Source organism: Sinocyclocheilus anshuiensis, unplaced genomic scaffold (genome assembly GCF_001515605.1).
Source record: "Sinocyclocheilus anshuiensis isolate Anshui unplaced genomic scaffold, SAMN03320099.WGS_v1.1 scaffold772, whole genome shotgun sequence".
NCBI lineage: Eukaryota > Metazoa > Chordata > Actinopteri > Cypriniformes > Cyprinidae > Sinocyclocheilus > Sinocyclocheilus anshuiensis.
In genome coordinates, this window is record NW_015558592.1 from 348,878 (window position 1) to 370,543 (window position 21,666).

The 21,666-nt window shown below is 38.3% G+C and overlaps 2 protein-coding genes across 3 annotated transcripts in view; both read right to left on the reverse strand.

The window, feature by feature from the left end:
• Nucleotides 1-936: 936 nt before the first annotated feature.
• Nucleotides 937-15,957, reverse strand: LOC107679998 (uncharacterized). The gene is made up of 3 exons (XM_016475736.1): nucleotides 15,946-15,957; nucleotides 14,068-14,069; nucleotides 937-4,809 (listed from the first exon to the last, which is right to left on the reverse strand). Exon 3 carries the CDS (start codon nucleotides 4,427-4,429, stop codon nucleotides 1,661-1,663), a length of 2,769 nt encoding a protein of 922 aa, XP_016331222.1. The 5' UTR covers nucleotides 4,430-4,809; nucleotides 14,068-14,069; nucleotides 15,946-15,957; the 3' UTR covers nucleotides 937-1,660.
• Nucleotides 7,041-21,666, reverse strand: part of LOC107679997 (zinc finger MYM-type protein 4-like) — a 31,512-nt gene continuing 16,886 nt past the window's right edge. Inside the window, exons 14-29 of one of the 2 annotated variants that reach the window (XM_016475734.1) lie at nucleotides 21,282-21,432; nucleotides 20,377-20,549; nucleotides 20,020-20,164; nucleotides 18,842-18,958; nucleotides 18,717-18,760; nucleotides 17,489-17,636; nucleotides 17,242-17,372; nucleotides 17,024-17,156; nucleotides 16,564-16,755; nucleotides 15,614-15,708; nucleotides 10,500-10,644; nucleotides 10,178-10,329; nucleotides 9,878-9,992; nucleotides 7,987-8,235; nucleotides 7,742-7,865; nucleotides 7,041-7,306 (exon numbers count right to left, since the gene is read on the reverse strand). In XM_016475734.1, coding sequence (XP_016331220.1) covers nucleotides 7,096-7,306; nucleotides 7,742-7,865; nucleotides 7,987-8,235; nucleotides 9,878-9,992; nucleotides 10,178-10,329; nucleotides 10,500-10,644; nucleotides 15,614-15,708; nucleotides 16,564-16,755; nucleotides 17,024-17,156; nucleotides 17,242-17,372; nucleotides 17,489-17,636; nucleotides 18,717-18,760; nucleotides 18,842-18,958; nucleotides 20,020-20,164; nucleotides 20,377-20,549; nucleotides 21,282-21,432 — 2,325 coding nt within the window. In that variant the 3' untranslated portion in view covers nucleotides 7,041-7,095. The remainder of the gene's footprint in view (nucleotides 7,307-7,741; nucleotides 7,866-7,986; nucleotides 8,236-9,877; nucleotides 9,993-10,177; nucleotides 10,330-10,499; nucleotides 10,645-15,613; nucleotides 15,709-16,563; nucleotides 16,756-17,023; nucleotides 17,157-17,241; nucleotides 17,373-17,488; nucleotides 17,637-18,716; nucleotides 18,761-18,841; nucleotides 18,959-20,019; nucleotides 20,165-20,376; nucleotides 20,550-21,281; nucleotides 21,433-21,666) is intronic. The other variant, XM_016475735.1, reaches the window with a different exon arrangement.

Sequence of the window (21,666 nt, forward strand, 5' to 3'; positions counted from 1 at the left end):
GATACATTTAATTATTCTGGCTGCTGTGAGAAAAGGCTATAAACGATCGGCCACCTGCAGGATCCTCACATGCTATAGCCTAGTAGCCGGGACAACTTCTTTATGTTTACAGACGTGATGTAATGACGCAGTGCCATGCTCGACTTTCCCGTGAAAACCTACACATACCACTCAAAATAGCATTATTAAAACATTATTATAAGATAATCGTTGTGAATTGGGCTGAAGTAAGGCGATAGTTTTGAACACTGGCTGGTTATGTACTTGCTCAAATATTGATTTCGGATCATTTTTAACCAAAAAAAGTTACGGACTGCAGCTTTAAATTATGATTTTGCTCAACCTTGTTAAGAATTCTCAAATCCATTTTGAAACTGTTTTGAAACACATAATAGAGACATCATAGTGCTGGGAATTTATGTCATGTGCTGCTGCAGAATATTCAATCGAGGCCAAAAGATTCAGATTGGACCCAGGAACAACAGTGACGTTGTTACAGTGACGTTGTGATATTATGCATTACAAATGGAACAAAACTAGCATAATGTAGGTTACTGAGGAACAACGGTGGGCGGCAGCAAAATCCCATGCACCCCAGCAGCATAGACATATAGTGCGTTCGCTGACACTCGACCCACTTATGCATTATCTTGGCACACAATGCATTCGGTTTGGCCTCATTTTCACTGAACTAATTAATTAAACTAAAAATAGCCCATTTGGCCCCTACAACACCACCAGAATTTCAGGCTCCTTCACTCTGATCCCAAATAATTCACATGAGAAATCATATATATATATAGGCCATGAGACAGATGGAGCAATGGAAAGGAGGCTGAAGGTGGGTGGAGCCTGAGAAGGCTATCCAAAAGTATGCTAAGTAAACAGCTATGAATAAAAATAAATTAAGTGACAAAATGAAGACTTTGATCCTGCACATTTGATTTATTGACAACTCAGGCAGAACACATTTCCTTTGCAATGTGTTAACAGGTGAAACAACTCTCCCTGTGCTGAATTTAAACTTTATAAACTGAGCTAAGCACACATATTTTACTGCATATTAAGCATTATTTGTGCTATAAACTGTGCTCCTTTATTGGTGAGGTCAACATTTCTACATCAGCCTATTTCAGCACATTATCACACTCAGTTCTTTAAAATGTACCCCAGTAACATACGTACTTATTGTTATACAGAGCACACAGCATATAGCAAATAGATGATCTATTATTGACATAACGTTAGTGTGCAATAGATTTTAAGCTCCTATGCTTGATCTCTGATAGTCATATTGCATCCACAATCACCTATTAATAGCTAAACTTATCAGTTAACTTAAATACTTACTGGTCAACATAACATTGAAATCAATAACAACTCAATAAATCCACAAAGCTGCCCACCATGACATAAACTTTAAAACAGAAATGTAGCTTAAAAGAGAGACTTAAACTGTGCTTCAACAAAACTGCTATCAAGTACACATCCAAATTGTATTGTGAATACTGATAGATGCTGGAGTCATGACTTGGAAATAATATGTACATTATTAAATAATGAGAAAGAAAGGAAAACAAAAACTAAATTACCTGTTTATGATGTTTAGAATTCTTAAATGGGCTCTAATACAATAGGTTTGCCAGTGCAGTAATAAGAGTTAGGATACAGACTTCACCTCAGTGTGTGTCTCTGCCCCCTGTGTGTACTGTGAGGACACCTCTTCCAACTCAGCTCTCTCCTGTACAACAATAGCAGCCAACTCCCCAGGCTGGCAGGAAATCTGCTGAGCTTGGTTGCCATGGAGCAGTTTGTCTGCATCCGATTGGTCCTCGCCGAATAGCTCCGGCAGCACCCCCTGCTCTAGCTCCTCCCAGTAGTCCCACGTAGGCTTGGAAGAGTTTGGCTCGGGTTCAGAATCAGTCAGGTCTGAGTCCCAGTCGCTATCTCCTCCTACAGCCGAGGCCAGAACAAAGTCTGCCTTAGAACCGCTGTCCTCTGATTCAGAATCTTTGTAGTCATATACCGAATGTCCCTCTGTCACCAGCAGGTGGCAGTCAGGAGCAGCCAGGTAAACAAAACTATCTGTAGAGAGGAAATCACATTCATCAGGGTAAGGGCAAGGTTTGGCAAAGGAAGTCGGAGGCAATGGCTCCTCCAGTGCAGGTTTGGTCATGTTTTCCTGTGTGGTTGGGGGCAGCACTGACACTGCCAGGTAGATAAAACTATCTGTGGCAACAAATGAATCTGCATCGCTCTTGACTAATAACGTTTCTTTAGCTTCATGTTTGGAGGGGGACAGCGGTAAAGGCACATCAGTCTTTGATGTGTTCACAGTGTTATGAATCTCTTGGATTTGAGATCCTGTGTCCACAGGTTTCAAGCGTGCTTTTATTTCTGTAGCTTTAGTTGTAATCTCTTTACAAAATGCTTGCCTTCCTAGCTCTATGCTATTAGCTCTCAGCCCAGAGGGATCTTTTTTGTTAAAATTTGCCAATTTATTTGCTTTTGGAATTGAAGAGTATGTCCCAGTCTTTCTGACATCGACTTTTCCCTCTATCCCTTGATTAAGAGACGTAATGCTTCCAAGATCTGACATAGCTCTGTCATTATCAGAAGTGATGTTCTCTCTACTGGTTTGGCTGGGATTTGACATGTAGACACCACTCGAATCTGAGTCTAGCGTCAGGTTGGAATCTGGTGACTCGCTATGGCCATATTTGTTTCCCATTTGGGCGTCAATGGTGGCAAGATCTAAACTGGTTGGGATCTTTTCATGAGCAAGTTTAAGGCTCCCTGGCTGAGTCACAATAACATTACATTCACCTTCACATGTTTGTAACTTATACTGAAATTGTGGTTCGTCGTCATCTTGGCTTTCCACAACTTTTTGGTTCATTCTCTCAATCTCCAACATATCTTCAGCACCCAGTTCTGAGCTTGTACCTGATGGAGCTTGTGAGCCACCAAACCCCGATGGAGGATGTAAAAGAGGCCAGCGCCTTAGAGAGCCAATATTTTGCAAATCTTCATTCCATGTCTCATCCCAAAGTGAATTAACCATCTCTAACACAGCTTCCCAGTTCTCTTCCTCAAATTCAGGAGTGGTATTTTCATCAATGTCTGGCTCAACGCTCTCCTCTATGAACACCATTTTGCTCTCTTCTTCTAAAGCTTCCTGAATCACACTCTCAATTTTGGATGCTTCAGCTTTACATTCTTCTTGATCCCGCAAGAGCTTCCATTCCTGTAGAGAGCAATCCTTCAAATCTCTTGTTAATATAGACTTGCCGAGCTGCCCATCCACATTTCCTTGGTGCTCGGGGAACGGTGAAAGACGAGGAATGGTCTTTTTGTCGGAGACACTCCGGATTAGCAGAGAGGGTAGTGGGGGAAGAATTGGGAGGTTATGTACTGCACCACCTTGTCTTACTGTCCTCCTCCTTCCAATCAGTCGCCGGGGCCAGGTGGACTCCATTGGTGTAGGGGAGACAGCAGGTCTTTTTGATGTTTGGGAGCGCAGAAGTGGCGTAGTGTCTGCTTCAGGTTCTGGGGTGGTTGGTGGCGGTTCTTTCTCAGGCTCAGTGTTCTGGGGTTTAAAAGTCAGAAACAGATTATCTTTTGCCATGCCCCCATTGTTCCTCATACCTTGGCCAATCTCTAGTTTGTCTTGGTCTTCTTGACCACACATCAGGGCACTTACAGATAACTCTGATAGAGGTGGTCTTGGTAAAGACGTTTGGGTGGGTAAAGACGGCCTGTTGAACTGCTGATGGAAAGGCAATGGAGAGGGAGAGAAGAACACAGAAGGTGTATGTGTACCAGTGGAAAAAGGGGATCCAGAGAAGGGTGAAATCTGTGGGGAGTTGAAGCTGTTTGGAAAGAAGGCAACTCCTGGGTTTAAGTAGGTCTTTTCTCCTGGGGAGATTTCAAATGTTTCTGGGAACTTTGGTGGAGACAAAACCTTCCAGGAGTGGCGGCAGAGGTTGTCCTTCTTGCCACTGTCCTGGTGATGCCGCTTGTTCATGGATCCGCTTGGAGCCGAGCTGCAGGACACACTGGGGGACGCTGACCTCACAAACCCTCTTGGTGACTTGCTCAGTTCATCATTTGCTAATTTCAGAGAATCAAAAATGAACCTCTCATCCAGTTTTTTGCCACTGCTGCCTAGCACAGAAGACCTTGTGTCAAGCATGTCTCCACCTGCTCCCAGGGAACCATTACTGGAGAAGTCAGTTTCTCGACCCCTTCTTGAACCCAGAGTGCTGTGTGCCGAACTGTGGTCGATCTGTTCATTGATGCACATTGTGTCATAAATGGAGCGTTGAGGGATATACCCATCTTCATTGTAGCCCTCTCTGTCATCCCCTTTTTTCGAACAACAAGGGCTCTGCCGTAAGCAGCCGGGACGACTTAATGGCTTTCCCATTGTGTCACTTCTTGACGATGGCCTCCTACACAATCTCCAATATAATCCTCCAGAAGTCTATAGCATGACGTTGCCAGAGCATGTGTACCAGGTCTTCTTAGCAATTATTGGAGACAGACATTTTTTATTTAATCAAAAACTTAAAATACTTTATGAAACTTACTGGTTTTCTGGTGACGGCAAGTAGCCAAGAAATGGCTTCAGTATCGCCACTGAAAATAGAAATAAAAATTCAAAAAATAAAACATGCTTCCCTTAAATGAATAAACGGCAACATCAAGTGGGAAGGAAGCAACTTTGTGAGTCTGTTAGCATTACATTTCCATGTAAACAGAGTAGCTTTTCATTCATAAACTGACATAATGAAGCTGTATGTCTGTCTATCCGCTCCGTTTAGCCAGATATAAGCAGTTCTGTTCCAAATTTAGAGCTCCCATTCTCCTGAGGCAGCATCTTTACACTTAAAAAATGCACAGTATTAGAGCAAAAACTCACTTCCCTTCCTCATTCAAATGTGGCATAACACTTCGGCATGGTCTCTTTGCATTGCTTCTCTTCATGTTGTTAATCACTGACGTAACTCTAGCAATCATAGCATCGCTGGATGACAGATGGTTGGTCCAAGTCCCTTATGCGCTGGTGGTCCAGGTGTGAAAAGTGTACAGGAATCCAGGCATCCAGTCTGTATTTCAGCATTATCTTTCAGCTCTCAGAGTCTTGTCCTTCGTCACACAGAAACACAGTTGGTTTGATAAATAGCCTTTTTCAACACCAACGGCAGCTCTTTCTCTCCCTCCTCTCTCTTACTGCCTCACTATCACTCTCTCAGCTCCCTCCCCTGAGTTCTGAGGATGCTTCAGGGCTTTAGCACTTATCAGGAGCTTAGGACTTTTTTTGCCTCGCTCATTTAATTTCCTTTCAGTCACTTTTATCTCAATTTGGTTTGACCTCTAATAAGATGGCTTAGATTTTTCATCAGATGTTATCTGCATTTGCCAATATCCTTGTCTTATCGGTGTAAATCTAAATTAAATGGTTAACACAAATTATGCAACAGCATGGCTTTTAAAAATGCAGTTTGACATTGTACGTTTTTCAAACAACGATTCAGTCATGCACTGCCAGATTGTCTGTCTTTGTTGTACTTCTCTCTCCCACACTCCTCTCATTCTCGAACCCTCTTGAATCACACCTCATCTGCCCGGAGCACGCCCACACACTCTTTTTGAACAGGCAATATAAACGTGATCTGTCCCCGAGATGCGCCATGACCAACTGTACATTTACGAACAATTGGTAGAAGATATAGTGATCAGGCAAACAGCATTTGCCCTTTAACAACTGTAGATATAAATACTTCAGCTGCCTCACTTATATATTGCTCCCCTTATGTTAGCCAGGCAATGCTGAAAGTCAGTTGGAGGCTAAATTAAAGGTCCTGATGTGGGACGTTCAGGTTAAGTTAGACAATAATTGCATCACTAAAGGCTGATGCATATATATGTATAAGTGCTTTTCATATCTGAATTGCATGATTCTCAACAGCAGCAGCACATTCAGAATCCAGTGCGAAGCACAAGCAACAGCTCTTGTCTCTGTTACCATGGTAGCGAATGACAATTGGCTTTACATCATAGGCTGGCACTGCATCTATCTGTGCAAATATCAGCATAATCATGTGGCTAAACATTGCTTATTTGATTCCCTGTTGTTGCCCTGTCAAAGTCCTGTCACTTGAACTAACAAAGCAGGACTGCCCTCTATTGACTGAGACAGGACACTTTGAACCCATAAATGCATCACACTCATAAATGTTGCATTAACATCTTTTCTAGAAGCGAGACATCTAATTACAGAAACCAAGCAAGGTCTTGACTGCCAGAAAGAGTACTTTTTAAAAAAAAAAAATTAAATTTCTTAAAGACCCAGTGAAATCAAAATTGGAGCTTTTAGGACATCTATTAGTTTTGAGGCCACCTGTATGTCTGTGGTCTAGAAAAAGTTCATTTCAGCAGATACTAACATTCAAAATTGTCTTTTTCTTCCGTGCATTTTATACACATGAGAATATGCAAATTTTTGTCCATTAAAATGGGATTTCTATCTTTACTGTCGGTCTTCTCATAGCGGAGTGTTATTATAAATTTGTATCGCCAACTGTTGCTCAAATCACTAATACTGTTTTGTGGCTGCGAATTGTTTTTAGTGTGAATGATCCTTTACATGTCAATAAGTGGAAAAAATAGCCATTGTGAAAAAAAGCAGGTTAAAATCAGGGGCAACCCTTATAAATTGTACCAGAAGCAAACCAGTCATACATATGAGAATTCATATATATTTTCATATATAAGGTTACCAACAATGACATGATGAATGTTTAAACTTAAAAAGCTTTCACTAAATAATACTAAATACTGAGAAACAATATCTACTGTGACTAAAAACCAAACAATTCCCCTTCAAATTTCATTTTCTGTAACATTCATGATAGAATAAATGACTTAAGGAATGTCTGTTGAGCTTGTGCACAATTTCAGTTTAGTTCATTTCTGTTTGTATTCCATTCCCGTCTGAATAAAAGTAATATGTAGATGTCATTAAATGTCTCATGTTTTTTTTTTTTTAGCTCTTTTTTAAAGCAAGGTATCAAAGTTTGTAGGTTTTCATTAAGAGCTTTCTTCATCTGATGAGTCCAGGTCCCTTTGCTGATGTTTAGAGTCCAGGTGAATGTCCCGTATAGCTAGGATACGTGTGAGCATGCTCTCCATCATGATGCTCTCCAGTGGCTGGGCTGAGTACCACACAGGGCTGCTGGGGTGGCAAGAGGCCTCGGGCTGCAGGTAGAAAAGGTCTGGACGCTGCTTCACAGAGTTTGAGCTGTGGATATACAAGAGAATGAACATTATAAAGCCTTGCTACTGAAAGCACCAGAAAAAGTGCTCTTTTCCTCCAAGCAAGAGCAATTTGAATGAAGCAAAACTCAAGCTGGATCATTCAAGGATCTGCATATTTCGAATGCAGTCTCAAAAATTCACAAAAATGTGATATAAGGAGGAAGAGAGTCATAAACTACACTGAATAGTTCACTCCAAAATATCAAATGAGTGTTATTTTCAATCTTCTGTAAAACACAAAATGAGATGGAAGTTGAACTGTTTAGCAGAGGAAGGACGACTTTACAGTAAAAAATTATCATCCACTTTCACTGAACATGTTCCCATTGAAAACATACAAGTTTGGAATTATATAACGGTGAGTGAATCATGACAACTTTCATTTTTGGGTGAACTATCCCTTTAAAATAACACTCACCATTTTGAGAGATAGAACTCGTAGAGTCTGACAGGACAGCGTAAGGGGTTCTCCACATTTTCGGGCATCTCCAAAAACTCCTCTTCCACCGTCTCTTCCTCTCTCCTCCTTTTACCAGCTGGTGCTTGATGTTCAATTAACACAAATCAAGAAATATTATGAGCACAGATGCACGCTCACGTGACTAGAAGCTCTATAAAGATTTCGACACTATGTGGCCATTGCATCTTCAGCACAGCCCTCACCTTTTTTGTCCTTTTCCTCTTCCTTGCCAGGTAGTTTGAAGCAAAGGTAAGCGGTCATGCCATTTTTGGTGGTCTTTGAGCAGTGGGAGACATTGGAGAATGCAAGGCGTCGATGCTCTTCAACCATTTTGAGGTTGAGCAGCTTGGCTCCAAAAAACAGCAGCGTGTTGAGCAGAACAATCGGAGACAGAGCGCCCAACTGCTTGCATTCCCAAAGGTACTCCTCCTCAACCCGTGAGTGTATATATCCTGAAGAAACAGAAAAACAGACGTCGTGATTGCCTTAAAAGCATATTCACAACAAGAGTGAATTTTTAAATCTTGTACCAGGGACAAAAAAATTATAAATATAAAGTTTGGGGTTGGGTAGATTTTTAAAATGTTTTTCAACAAGGCTGCATTTATTCTATCAAAATTCAGTAGAAACAAACATATTGTGAAAATATTATTACAATTTAAAACAACTGTTTTCTATGTTAATATGCTTTAAAATGTAATGTATTCCTGAGATGTCAAAGCTGAATTTCCAGAAGCCAATACTCCAGTCTTCAGTGTCACATGATCCTTCAAAAATCATTCTAATATGATGATTTGGTGGTCAAGTACCATTTCTTATCATCAATGTTGAAAACTATTAATATTTTTATGGAAACACTAATACATTTTTTCAGGGTTCTTTGATGAATATAAAGTTCAAAAGCACAGCATCATCTGAAATAGAAATCTTTTGTAACATTATAAATGTCTTTACTGTCACTTTTCATCAATTTAAAAAAGTAGGAAAGGTGTTTTTTTTAAATGAAGAATTTCACAATTTTTAACTAGTCATAGTTTTTATATTTTTTACTAGTCAATTTCAGTTCAATTTCAGGGTTATTATAGATAAAATAAACATTATAAACCTTACATTTATTTAATTTCAGCCTGTTGCCAAGAAAACATTTTTCATTTAGTTTAATTTGATGACTAAAATAACTAAAACTGAAATAAAAAAAAACAATAAAATTACAAAATAAATTTACTAAAATTAAAATTAAAACAAAAATTAAATTAAATTAAAAAAATAAATAACATCTTAATGATACTAAAATACACTGGTTCAGTTGTATTTAAAAACAAGTAATTTTTGAAAGTAAAAATATTCTATTTAGTCTCTCAATTGAAATGATGTCAAACCATGCACAGCAATATAATTACCAAAATGTAAATTACAAATTTTTTATTTGGAGTAATGCATGACATTTCAAGGTATTAAGCTAATCAGCTTTACATGTAAACATTTAGACTCTTATATGCTGGTGTGCATACAAATAAGTATGGAAGTAAGGGGGAAGTCGTGGCCTAATGGTTAGAGAGTCGGACTCGTAACCCAGAGGTTGCGTACCCGCAAGGGATTGTAGGTGGGGGGAGTGAATGTACAGTGCTCTCTCCCACCTTCAATACCACGACTGAGGTGCCCTTGAGCAAGGCACCGAACCCCCCAACTGCTACCCGGGCGCTGCAGCAAAAAAATGGCTGCCCACTGCTCCAGGTGTGTGTTCATGGTGTGTGTGTGTTCACTGCTGTGTGTGTGCACTTTGGATGGGATAAATGCAGAGCACTAATTCCGAGTATGGGTCACCATACTTGGCCACATGTCACGTCACGTCACTTTCTAAGTTAAGGTTTGTGCTTATTAACGCTGCAAATATTTTTGACCAATAAGATATAAGCTTTTGGATGATGTGTCTAGAACTGCCATTTCTTTTACTGCACTGTTCAAATGGGCTGAAAGGTTAGTCTTAATTTTTGTTGGACTTTGGTTTTGTTAATAGGCTATATTATATGTGACAATCAATGATGTTTTTTCAGCGTGTGACAAAAATGAGATGATTTTGAAAAGGACGGTTACCTCCAGGTGACAACATATTTCCCCAGTCCTTCAGCAGTGTGGTGATGTCACTGATGAACTGACTATAGAGTGAATCCGTGAAGATATTTTCAAGACGCTCATTTTCAAGCAGACACTAAAAATTGAGTCGAGACAGAATGTGTCACTTAAAATGCTTATCAGAACATATAATACAACATCCATCAAAAAAAAAAAAAAAAATCTAAAAATATTTACATATGATTACATTTATCTGAAGCTACGATGTAATAACAGATCAAGCTGGATTTAGGAGCAAATTATTTATTTTTAAGGTCAAACCTGCTGAATGCCTAGGCACAGGTAGTAGATGCTATCGGGTTCATAAGGCTCGCCGTTCGGCCTGCGGACCTCCTTGATGAAACGGCACAGACCATAACTGAGATCCGCAGAAGTGCACTGCAACAAATCCTCCTTCATAGTCATGGGGCCTCCTGAATAAGACACAGTGGGAGAAGAAAAAGTTGCTAAGACACATGGTGGGTCAGTGCAATGTCACACACTAACTGTGACAGTGACCTTTATTAACGACACATGCTGCGTGAGTCACGAAGCAGACGTAGAGGTAGCGACTCCATGTTCTGACCCATATGTGTGAACTTACGGGACTGCTGCTCCTGTTCACTCTGTCCCGTTTTCATTCTCACCCAGCTGGCCCAGGCTTTGACTCCGTACATTTGGTTGAGCTTTGAGCTGGAGGTACTAAGCCAAACACCGCCCGATGTATCGGTGCCAGACCGCTTACGACCCTGAATGAGACATAAAAACACAATTTGTATTACTAGACAATCTTTATAAGTTTCCTTATGAAAGTACAAGTAAAAGATTAAACCTAATAAAAAATGGAGTACACAATATCTGAAAATACAGTTTCATGGCTCTTTGGAATAGTAAACAAAAGTCGAAGTGCTAAAATGACTAAAGATCAAAAAAAGCAAAATAGAATCATTTAAAAACATTACTAAAAAATTAAAAAAAGAAATAAAAAGTGCAAAATAAAAAAAAATATAAAAATAAAAGCTAATTCAAAATATTAACAAATACTATATTACTATATAAATACTGAAATAACACTGGAACTATCCTTTTAAAGGGGTCATATGATGCGATTTCAAGATTTCAAGTTTTCAAGATTACAAGCTGTTCGTGAATAGATAAGATCCCTAAAGTTGCAAAGACTAAAGTCTCAAACCCAAAGATATATTCTTTATAAAAGTTAAGACTCGTCCACGCCCTCCTAAAGCGGCTCGTTCTAACACGCCCCCACATGTCTACGTCACGATGTGGGAAGATTTGCATAACGCCGCCCAAATGTTCACACACAGAAAGAAGGCGTAACTTTATTGCTGCTGCCACTGCCATGTTGACGCTGTGTGTTTCATTGCGAAAGCGAAAATACTTTGTTTGGCCTTCCAAAAGAGTACATGACTAGAATTTATATTTACAATTTATATTTACAACACTGTTCCAGAACAGTTCAACCCAAATATTCAGATGTGTGCAGCACATTTTATGGAGGACTGTTTGCTGATCCTGGTAGAGTAGACTACAATGCCGGCTGTTCTGACTCACAGACTGTAAGTACGTTTTCATATTTAAAGGATTTGTCACTGACGATTCAAACGCGAGTTTTGAGCAGTGTAGAGTAGCGCTTGTTGTTTGTCATTTCTCCGATCACAAATGCAGACATGGTTTTATGTTTACGCGGCACGATGCAACGCGTAAAAAGACAGTATAAGTCATTATAATCCGTAATTATGTCCCCACTGGATGCAACAAATGCCTTGTTTATAATGGGTTTTAATGTTTTTGTCTCGTCGCTCCGGCCGGGACAAGGCATCACAGTATGTAACATTTAATAGCATTAACATTAGTAACATTTCCGTCACACGCTTGAGGTATTCGGCCAATCACAACGCACAGGATAGCTGGCCAATCAGAGCACACCTCGCTTTTCAGACCGATGAGCTTTGTAAAAATCGACGCATTTCAGAAAGGTGGGGCATAGAGGAGAAACAATAATGTACATTATGTGGAAAATAATGTGTTTTTTTGGACCTTAAACCGCATAAACATTTCATTACACCAAATACACAAAATAATGTTCTTTTTAGCAACATCATATGACCCCTTTAAAATAGAGGTAGATAAATTACACTGTAGATAAAAATGATAGCTGACTAGTCCATAAAAAATCTAACTTATTATATTTTATTATTATAATATTATTAAAATTCGACCTATTATATTAATATTGTAAATTAATATTGTTTTAGTGTTCATCTTATTATTAGAACAATTGTTTTCCGTTTTAAAAGAAACTCGAAGCTCATCTACAAGCAAGAGAACAAAAACTCTCATTTCAATATCAATATTTCATGCCTATTTATTTAATTAATTGGTAATTGTAACAATCAGGACAAATGTACAGTGAACCAGTCTTTAGTGAAAAATAAGCCATTTCAGGTTAATACAATGACCCCCAATCACTGTACATTTCACTTTCTCATTTATTTAAATAAACACATAAATACATAAATAAAAAAAAAATGTTTTAATGGCAAAAAATGTGAATGCTACATTGATAATATAAATAATAACAATACAATTATAATGATGATAATATAAACAAAGGCTTACACTAAATTCTCAACAGAAATAATAAACCTATAAATAAACAAATACATCAAATGAATAGGAATGAATGAAACCAAAGAAAGATGATGCCTCAAGAGGCATAATACTTAAAACCCTAAGTATGCCTGACACTAAGTAAAACATAGGAAACGATAACAATCAATTTTATTAAAGCATGCGCAGACACACAAAAAAAACAAAACACCGACACATTCATCTCCTTTTGTGGTGACTTTCTTTAACTGCAGCAGCCTCCATGGCAACCACTCCTCCATCATCCTCTCCTTCACTTTCAGCTTCTTCTGTCCCCATCTGGCCTGCCTCATTGTAATTGGCTGCATGGTGTTATGTACGAAGTTCTTGGTATCTTTCAGCGCTCTTTTCTAAAGAGCCTCTGCTTCACACTTTAAACAAGCTAGACCGTCCTATTTGCAGGTTCCCTCCAGAGGGATACGAACCTTCCAAAAGCCATCTGACAGCATCACTTCTCACTGCACCCTTTTTTCTTCAGAAAATGAATGTTCCTGAAGATTTCTGGTGGCAGTTTCGAGGTCTCTTATCAATTCTTCTCTAGCGTCACTGACACTTCAAATTTACAACTTCTGAACCAAATTTCCACCACGATTCTTCTCTGAAAATACCCTTTTCAGAGTCCTCTCCCAGAGATCATCAAATCTTCGAATTTGGGATGGATTTAAAGGGGTGGTTCACTGTTTTTTTTTTCTAGGCTTGATTGTGTTTTTGGGGTGCAGTCTAACATGTGTTAATGCTTCATTTAAAAAAAAAAAAAACATAATTTTTCACATAGTTTACCTTTATTCCACACTGCTCTGTCCCTTCTCTGAGAAACGGGCTGATCTTTTCCTGTTTTTATGAAGCCCCACCCTCAGAAATAGGCGATGAGCTCTGATTGGTTAGCTAGCCTAGCCCAGTGTGTTGTGATTGGCTAAACCGCCTCTAGTGCGCATCTAAACGTCCTGTCCCTCACCTCAGCGGCATGTGCTCCGGTTGTATTGTAAACAACGGCGTCGTTAATATCGCTTATCAGTTTGAGCCCGATTGAGAAGCAGAGGATATTATTGAAGAGGATCGTGCAAAACCTGCGCAAGCACGGCTTTTAATGGTAGGCCTATGTTTTTTGTTTGTCATTGTCTCATACTTTTAGATATGCTGTTATTTGTAAATGCTACTGCTTATATTAGCTTTTAATATACAATTTTATCCTGATTAAAGCTTTAATACAGTACGGCAACTGCACGCGCGTCCATGTATAATGCTTCTCATAGCTATGTGAAAATAAGTGTATAAATGGAACAGAACTGAGCTGATGATCTGAATGAGAGAGAGAGAGAGAGAGAGAGAGAGAGAGAGAGATGCCGAGCAGGCGACGTGAGGAACAGTATTAAGAACCGCTGCTTTAGAACATTGATTTTTCCTCTTTTCTAAAGCAGTGCAGCATGGCCTCGCCCCCTTTGCTGCCTTTTCCAAGGGCGGGGTTTATCTGGGTTTGTGATGTCACAAACCCGGGAAGTAACTTCTTGTAGGCCGTACCAGCCGTTTTTGTAGGCATGAAACCGACAGAATTTTAAAAGACGATATCTCCGTTTGCACTGAACTTTCAGCTTCGTAACTTGGCAGATATTGTTTATGCTCAAACAGCAACATTACGCACGAACTAATGTTAAAAAAGTGAAATCGCAATCAACCACCCCTTTAATCATTAAAAATCATTCACATTTAGATTTTTTTCTTCGCTCATTTTACTTGTGGTGTAACTAGTACAAGAAACAAGAATAAAAACATCTAAATGTGTAATTTCAGCACACGACACACACCTAAATAAGAAGTGTTAAAAGGAATGGATCACCCACAAATGAAATGTTATTAGAGTTCATCTGTTTCACAGAAGAAAGAAATCCTACAGGTTTAGAATTACATGAAGGTGAGTAAGTGTCATTTATGACAATTTATGTCATTTTTTGGTGAACTATCAGTATAATGAAGACTTTAATTTACCTTAATTTTGTTTCATAGCATATCCAAAACCAGGGCTGGATTCATATTTTTCTTAAGAGCTTTTTGATTCATTTTTCAGCCAATATGGCATGAACAATACTGCTTATTTCCAAGGATAACAGTGACATTATTTATTCAATTAAACATTTTATTGAATTCATTTAGCCAGATGTACAGATTCCTCTGACTGATTTAATTTCATTCTGGTTCATTAAATGGTCCACAACATTCAAAATTTAATAGGAAACCAACTTTTTTGTTTATGTTCACAGTCCACAAATGATCCCAATTTTCGACAACAGCTATTACACTTGCTCATCTTCATGTGAACGAACTTCAGTGGTTTATTGCACAACGTCTTGTATAACCAGAGATACATCTCTCTATAGAACTTTCCACAAGTTTTCTATGTACAACAAAACAGCCTTGTGATTTGCCATTGACAAATGAATAACATCAATACCTATATCTGCCAAGCGTAAATCATTTTTAAAATGACCAGTCAAAAATGTAAACTACCAATACATGACGATGCAAGAAATGATACAAATGTTTTGGAACATTTAACAGTCCTGAATTTTGACAAAAGATACAGCCAAATGATCCTAAATGTTAAAAACTTTTTTAAAAATCTAAGCTTTCTAGAAAGAAATAGTCTCTCTGCAGTTAGTGTGCTCCTATCTACAGTGGTGTGAAAAAGTGTTGGCCCCCTTCCTGATTTCTTATTTTTTTGCATGTTTGTCATCAACTTGTCATTTGACATGAATTGAGTCTTTACCAAACCATACACTTTCAGAACCATTATGATAACTAATTCAAGTGGAAAACAAGACATTTAAGACTGCTAAACCTTTCATTTGGGAGACTTCATATTTGGACAAGAGACTTTGGAAACACTTCAGTCTTTATCGTTCATCTAAAAGTTGGGAATCAACCCACTTCAACAGACTTCACACTTCAACCTTCCAAACTGCAAAAAGACTCTGGCCGATTCTCTGTCGTTCTGTCGCTCATGACAAATGTCTTTTCAATAAGTCAGGAATCTGATTCAGTCAGATTACATACCCTTTTCCTGGGAGTGTGGCTGTCTCTGCCCCTCTTACGTCTCTTCAGCGTCAATACCAGTCTGTTCTCTTTAGCTGATCCAGGGTCAGCTGATGCTGTCAAAATGACAATGTGTGTTATAATTTTGGGAGATCTGACACATTATAAAAACACAAAATCTGTTAAAATTATGAGTTTTAACACAAGAGATCAAAGTTGTGTAATGTCATTAAATCACATCTTAGTAGCATCAGGGACATTTCATGCACTGCAGTCCAAAAATATCACTTGTTTTTTAATCAAATATCATCAAAACACATCAAGAATGAACTATTACCCACATTTGTTCAAACATGAATGAAAAGAGCATCAGGACATGCTACAAATGAATGCTAAGTCCATAAAGTGCTGGAAAAATGAAAAAGTAATTATTTTAAGTTAGCACCGAGTTACATACACAAAAAGCAAAATATACACAAAAAGCACAAATCATTAAGATGTTGGCATGTTTAAAGGGGTCATATGATGCAATTTCAATTTTTCCTTTCTCTTTGGAGTGTTACAAGCTCTTGGTGCATAAAGAAGATCTGTAAAGTTGCAAAGACTAAAGTCTCAAATCCAAAGAGATATTCTTTATAAAAGTTAAGAGTCAACCACGCCTACCTATAATGGCTCGTTCTAACACGCCCCCACATGTCTACGTCACGATGTGGGAAGATTTGCATAACGCCGCCCAGATGTTCACGCAAAGATAGAAGGCGTAACTTTTATTCTCGCTGTAGTATTGTTGTTGCCGCTGCCGCCGCCATGTCGTGAAGGCGCTGTGTGTTTCGTTGTGAAAGCGAAACTACTTTGTTTGGCCTTCCAAAAGAGGACGATATCGCTTCGTCATGCCTGGAGCTGAAAAAATAACAGATTAATTGCAACTAAATATTTTAATCAATTAACACATTTCTTAAATCGTAACTTACAGCGAGGAAAATCATTTTCCAGATCTGGCTGCTCTGATGACAAAGACGTGGTCGGAGCAGCTACCGGTTCCTCTAGTTCCGTCGATGGCACCAGTGGCTTAACGTTGACTCCAGGATCCTCAGTATCTGCCCAGCTGAAGGGTGTTGATCTGGCCTCTGACTCCAAATCACCACTGTAAGTGCTGCCCTGGTCTGAGCAAGACAATAATCCTCATACAATCAAATACTGAAGTACTTAAAGGGTTAGTTCACCCAAAAATGAAAATTGTCATTAATTACTCACCCTCGTGTTGTTCCAAACCCGTAGATGAACGAAGGTCTTACGGGTTTGGAACAACACGAGGGTGAGTAATTAATGACAGAATTTTCATTTTTGGGTGAACTAACCCTTTAAGGAGTTTATTTGGATAGAAATGTTTGGATAAGTAAAAAGTCCAATAGTAATAAAATGTTTATGCACCGTGTGATGCAGGCTTGTCTTTTCCCTTCTCCACATCGTCGTCTTCCACTGAGCTCTGAGCAGGCAGGCTACATTTAGTGTCTTTCTGTTCGGCGGAGTCTTGAGATCCAGGGATGACCATGGGAACAGGCACCTGGGAGGTAACAGCACAAAATGATTCAAGATGAGCTTTAAACTATAGCACAGAATAATTGTAGGTAATTACAAAGATGACATACCGGTAGAGGTAGGCCCAGTGGAAAGGGTGTGTACTGGGTGTATAGATGCATTGGGACTGGGATGTAGATTGGCATCGGAATGGGCACCGGCACTGGCACCAGCTTCACTTTCTCTCCATTTTCATCAATCACTGAGGACGGAGAAAGTGTAAATGCAATATGTCATTTCAACATATTTTACATTGCTTATGACAGTACGGCATAAGGACTTCTGGCAGGCGTGACCGTAAAAATGAGGCAGACAGACCTGTTTGGCACAAATTTGGAGGAATTGGAGGCTCAGGCTGACACTGGACGCCTTGCTCTTCAGTAATAGGTCTGCACATGAGAGCTTTGTTCTTCAACATTCTTCGATATGGCATACCAGCCACTGCAGCATCGGTTTGTGTGCTGGCCTATTAGAAAAATCATTACATATAAGGGCTAAAAACATAATATTTTGACAAAAAGAAGCACATAATGCAAAGTTTTTATGAAACCAAAATTTCAGTCGCCAATAGCAATACCAAAACTGAATTTATTTATTTATGATTTAACGCCATGTCAGCAGCAGTGGCTATATTCATGGCAAGATGAAACATTTCAATTTCACAATTCAGTCATATATATCATTTCAAAACAATTATATAACAGTTTTGTTTGAAAATTATATATATAAATAAATAAATATGTACAAATATACAAAAACATACATATAATAAAAATAACAAGAACAAAAGTAATAAGAACAATTATATAAAGTCTTTCAGCTTAATGCATGACACAAAATTTTTAATCGTCCCAGGAGAATTACCAAAACTGAATCAAAAACTAATATATCAAACACCTTTTTTTGTAATTATGTGTTTTATTTGAATTGTTTTATTTACTTTGTAATTGTAAAAAGTTTTGCTCCTTAGTTATTTTAACTTTTATTTCAGTCACCTTTGATAAATGCATCTTTACATTCACTACCATTCAAAAGTTTGGGGCATTTCTAGTCTCCAATATTTAATAAAAAAATACAGTAAAAACAGTGATATTATCACAATTCAAAATAACAGTTTTCTATTTTAAAATATTCTAAAATGTAAATTACTCCTGTGATGCAAAGCTGAATTTTCAGCATCATTAGTCTTCAGTGCCACATGATCCTTCAGAAATCATTCTTATATGCTGATTTAGTGCTCAGGTAACATTTCTTATTATGAAAGTTATAGAGTATAGAGAAAAGTGCCATATAAATGTAACAAATTAATTAAAACAGTTGTGCTGCTTAATATTGTTTTTTTTGCAGGCTTCTATGAGAAATGCAAAGTTCAAATTAAATAGATTAATTTAAAATAAAAATATTTTGCAACATTCTAAATATGTTTACTGATAAAATTGAATGCATCCTTGCTGAATGCTTCTTGCAGAAAAGTAAAAAAATCCAACAGTAGTGTGTACGTTATACAACCCTTTGTAACACAAAGTATGTGTGCATCAGTACTTACTTCACCAATGTTTTTTGAGCTGGCATTTGAGGTAGGTAGAGCTCCTGCAAAGAGAATTAATACAATTAAAATAAATTAAAAGATTTTGCAGTTTGATATCATCTAAAGACACATCGAAGAAATACCTGTGAGAGCAGTATTTCCCGGTAATGTGGAGGCCAGCGACACCACACCACCAATTACAGGCATGTCTTTCGACAGAGATAATGGAGCTTGAACTGTAGTGGTGTTAGACACAGTACCTTCAATGTTGATGCAACAAGAGTGAGTCCATCTCATAATAAAACCAGTTTTGATCATGAAATTTTATAGTACATATGACATTAAACCAGAGGTGCCCAAACTCGGTCCTGGAGGGCCGGTGTCCTGCATTTGGGCACCCCTGCATTAAACTCTTGAATCTTGAATTTGTTAAAGTCCCTGTAAAGGCAATATTAAATATGTGTTCTGAGTTTGTCACACCACAGAAAAATGTATTATTAACCACTCAGCCAAATTTGAATGATGAAAAAATCCACCAAGTAAATAAAATAAGTGATCAAAATCTTGAAAAAATGGGCGGTATCCTCTGCTCTCAAACGCTGGGGGCGTGTCCGGACGGGAGGATGAAGGCCGAGGCGGGAAATAGTCGGTTTGGCCCCATTTACCAGTAACAGCAGATTATCAGTGAATCCCAGTTGTCTCTGATGAAAGTTTATAAATTTATCCGGCGGGTTTTGGTGGTGATCCTCAGCTCTCCATCAAGGTGGCTCTTCACAAAATTAATCCAACTCTTTTTGATATAATCATTATTAGGAAATTTAAATAAGGACACCGAGCTGTTTTGTATGTTATCGCAACCAGGAAATATGCATTTCAGTGATAAAGGCATAGCTAGCTCGCAAACTGTGTAGGCTGTGTGTTACTAACGGTACTGACAACCCGTGATTGAGCGGGTGAACTGATGCGAATGTGCTCTAGTTATAGTGTTAGGGGAGGGGCCATGGCTCGGGGGCTCCAGTGCGTCATCAAACCCCCTTTTTAGACCCGCCCAAAAAATCCTGAACACAGAATTGGTGAAAAACTGTTTAACGGTCTAACTCCACTATTCAGTACTGCATAGTTCACGGTCTTTGTAATGTGTTTCAGCAATAAATTTGTAACATTTATAATGCATTCAGAAACAATTCTCAGAATTGAATTTACAGGGACTTTAAGGGTCTTTATCAACAGGTTTCACTCCGCTAAATAAATAAATGTGTTAAACACAATGTCAACTGGTAGCCCTACTATATAGTTTTAGATCAGGTTTACATATGACTACCATTGCTTGCTGGCTGATGAGGGGTAATGCACTTTGAACAGAACTGCTGCAAACAGGACAGGTTACAGAAGTGTCTTGTTGTTCCATCCCAGACGAGGCTTTCCTTTAGTGAGCCCTGATTCTTACAGCCATGACACTTGGCCATCTGACATAAATTCATGCAGGAATGAAGCAAAAATGAGTAACAATTAAAAAAAGGGTATGAAGAATTCAACAGTGTATATCTTGCATACAAAAGCAAACACTGACGATCAGTTCGCAATATAATTTTAACCCCAACCAAAGAGATGATAGTAAGGCTTTCTTAAAGAAATAAAGAACAGCAAAAGCTAAAATCCCAAATAAATGTTCTCTAACCTCATAAAAGAGCACTGTGTAGAGAGACATGCACTCCTCTGTACAAAACTCCTCAAGTTTGCCCCCAAAGAAGTTCTGAATGGTTTTGTGGGTCATGTTTTGACAGTAGGCACAAACCCTGCATTGACCTCCATGTCGTTTGGCAAGGTCATGCTTGAAAAGCAGTTTACAGCCTATAAAAGAAGAAAGAATGAATGAAAGACAAGTGAATGTATGTGGAAAAGTGAGGCATAAACACCAACCATTATCAAGTTCTCAACTTGATTTTCTTCACGATTTTACATTTTATATCAAGTGGCCACCCAAAACATGGACTAAATTGTTTATTGTAAGCAAGTAAATGAAAACATTCCAAGAAATGTAATAATATTAATGTGAGTTGCATAAGCCCAATAATAAGCAAAACAATTAAGATCACATGAGCAGAACAGAACAAATGCCATTTTGTTTTTGTGACCCAATGGTAAAAAAAACTGCACACGACGTAGGAAAAAATATATATCGTGGCCATGAATTAAGAATTCATTCCCACAACTTCATGGTCATGATTTACTAATTCATCACCTCGTTTGTGTTAAATCATGGCCACAATTTACGAATTCTTTCCCGCGTCATAGTACATTGTTGCCACAATTTTCCAACTGTTCCCTCATTTTGATTAAACAAAAATGAGGGAACAAATTAGCAAATTGTGGCCACAATTTACAACAACAAGGGAACAAATTAATTCAATGTGGCCACGATTTACTAAAACGAGGGAACAAATTAGTAAATCATGGCCACTGTAGTAGAAACCAGTTCTTAATTTGTGGCCATGATATAAAATTCTTTTTTCTCCACATGTCATGTGTGGGGCTCCATAAAGAATCACAGATGTAAGAATCAAGTAAAGATGTTTCACAAACCTTCACAACAGAAAGATCTCGGCTGCTTTTCGTATGTGATGATGTCTTTGACAACTTTCTCTATTTTGCAGTACTCGCACAAAGCTTTCACGTTGCTTTCCCTCTTGTATGTGTCGCAACACGCTCGAGAACAGAACAACCCTGCGTGACCCTAAGAGAAGGAAAAAAGTTTTTACAATATTTTTGAAGAACTACAAAGAATAATTTCACTAAATAATTAACTATCTGGCCAATATTGTCTGAAGCTTGTGTAGCATCTGGACCAATCAGACACACCATTTTTCATTAGATTTAACAAATCAGTTATTCATTAGATTAACAAATAGTCACAGACCCCTCACCCAATAAACATACTGGGTGCCAGGATGTCTGTGAACGACACCAG

Coding starts and splice junctions, on each gene's coding strand:
- LOC107679998 (XM_016475736.1), bottom strand. CDS start 4,429: ATGGGAAAGCCATTAAGTCGTCCCGGCTGCTTACGGCAGAGCCCTTGT.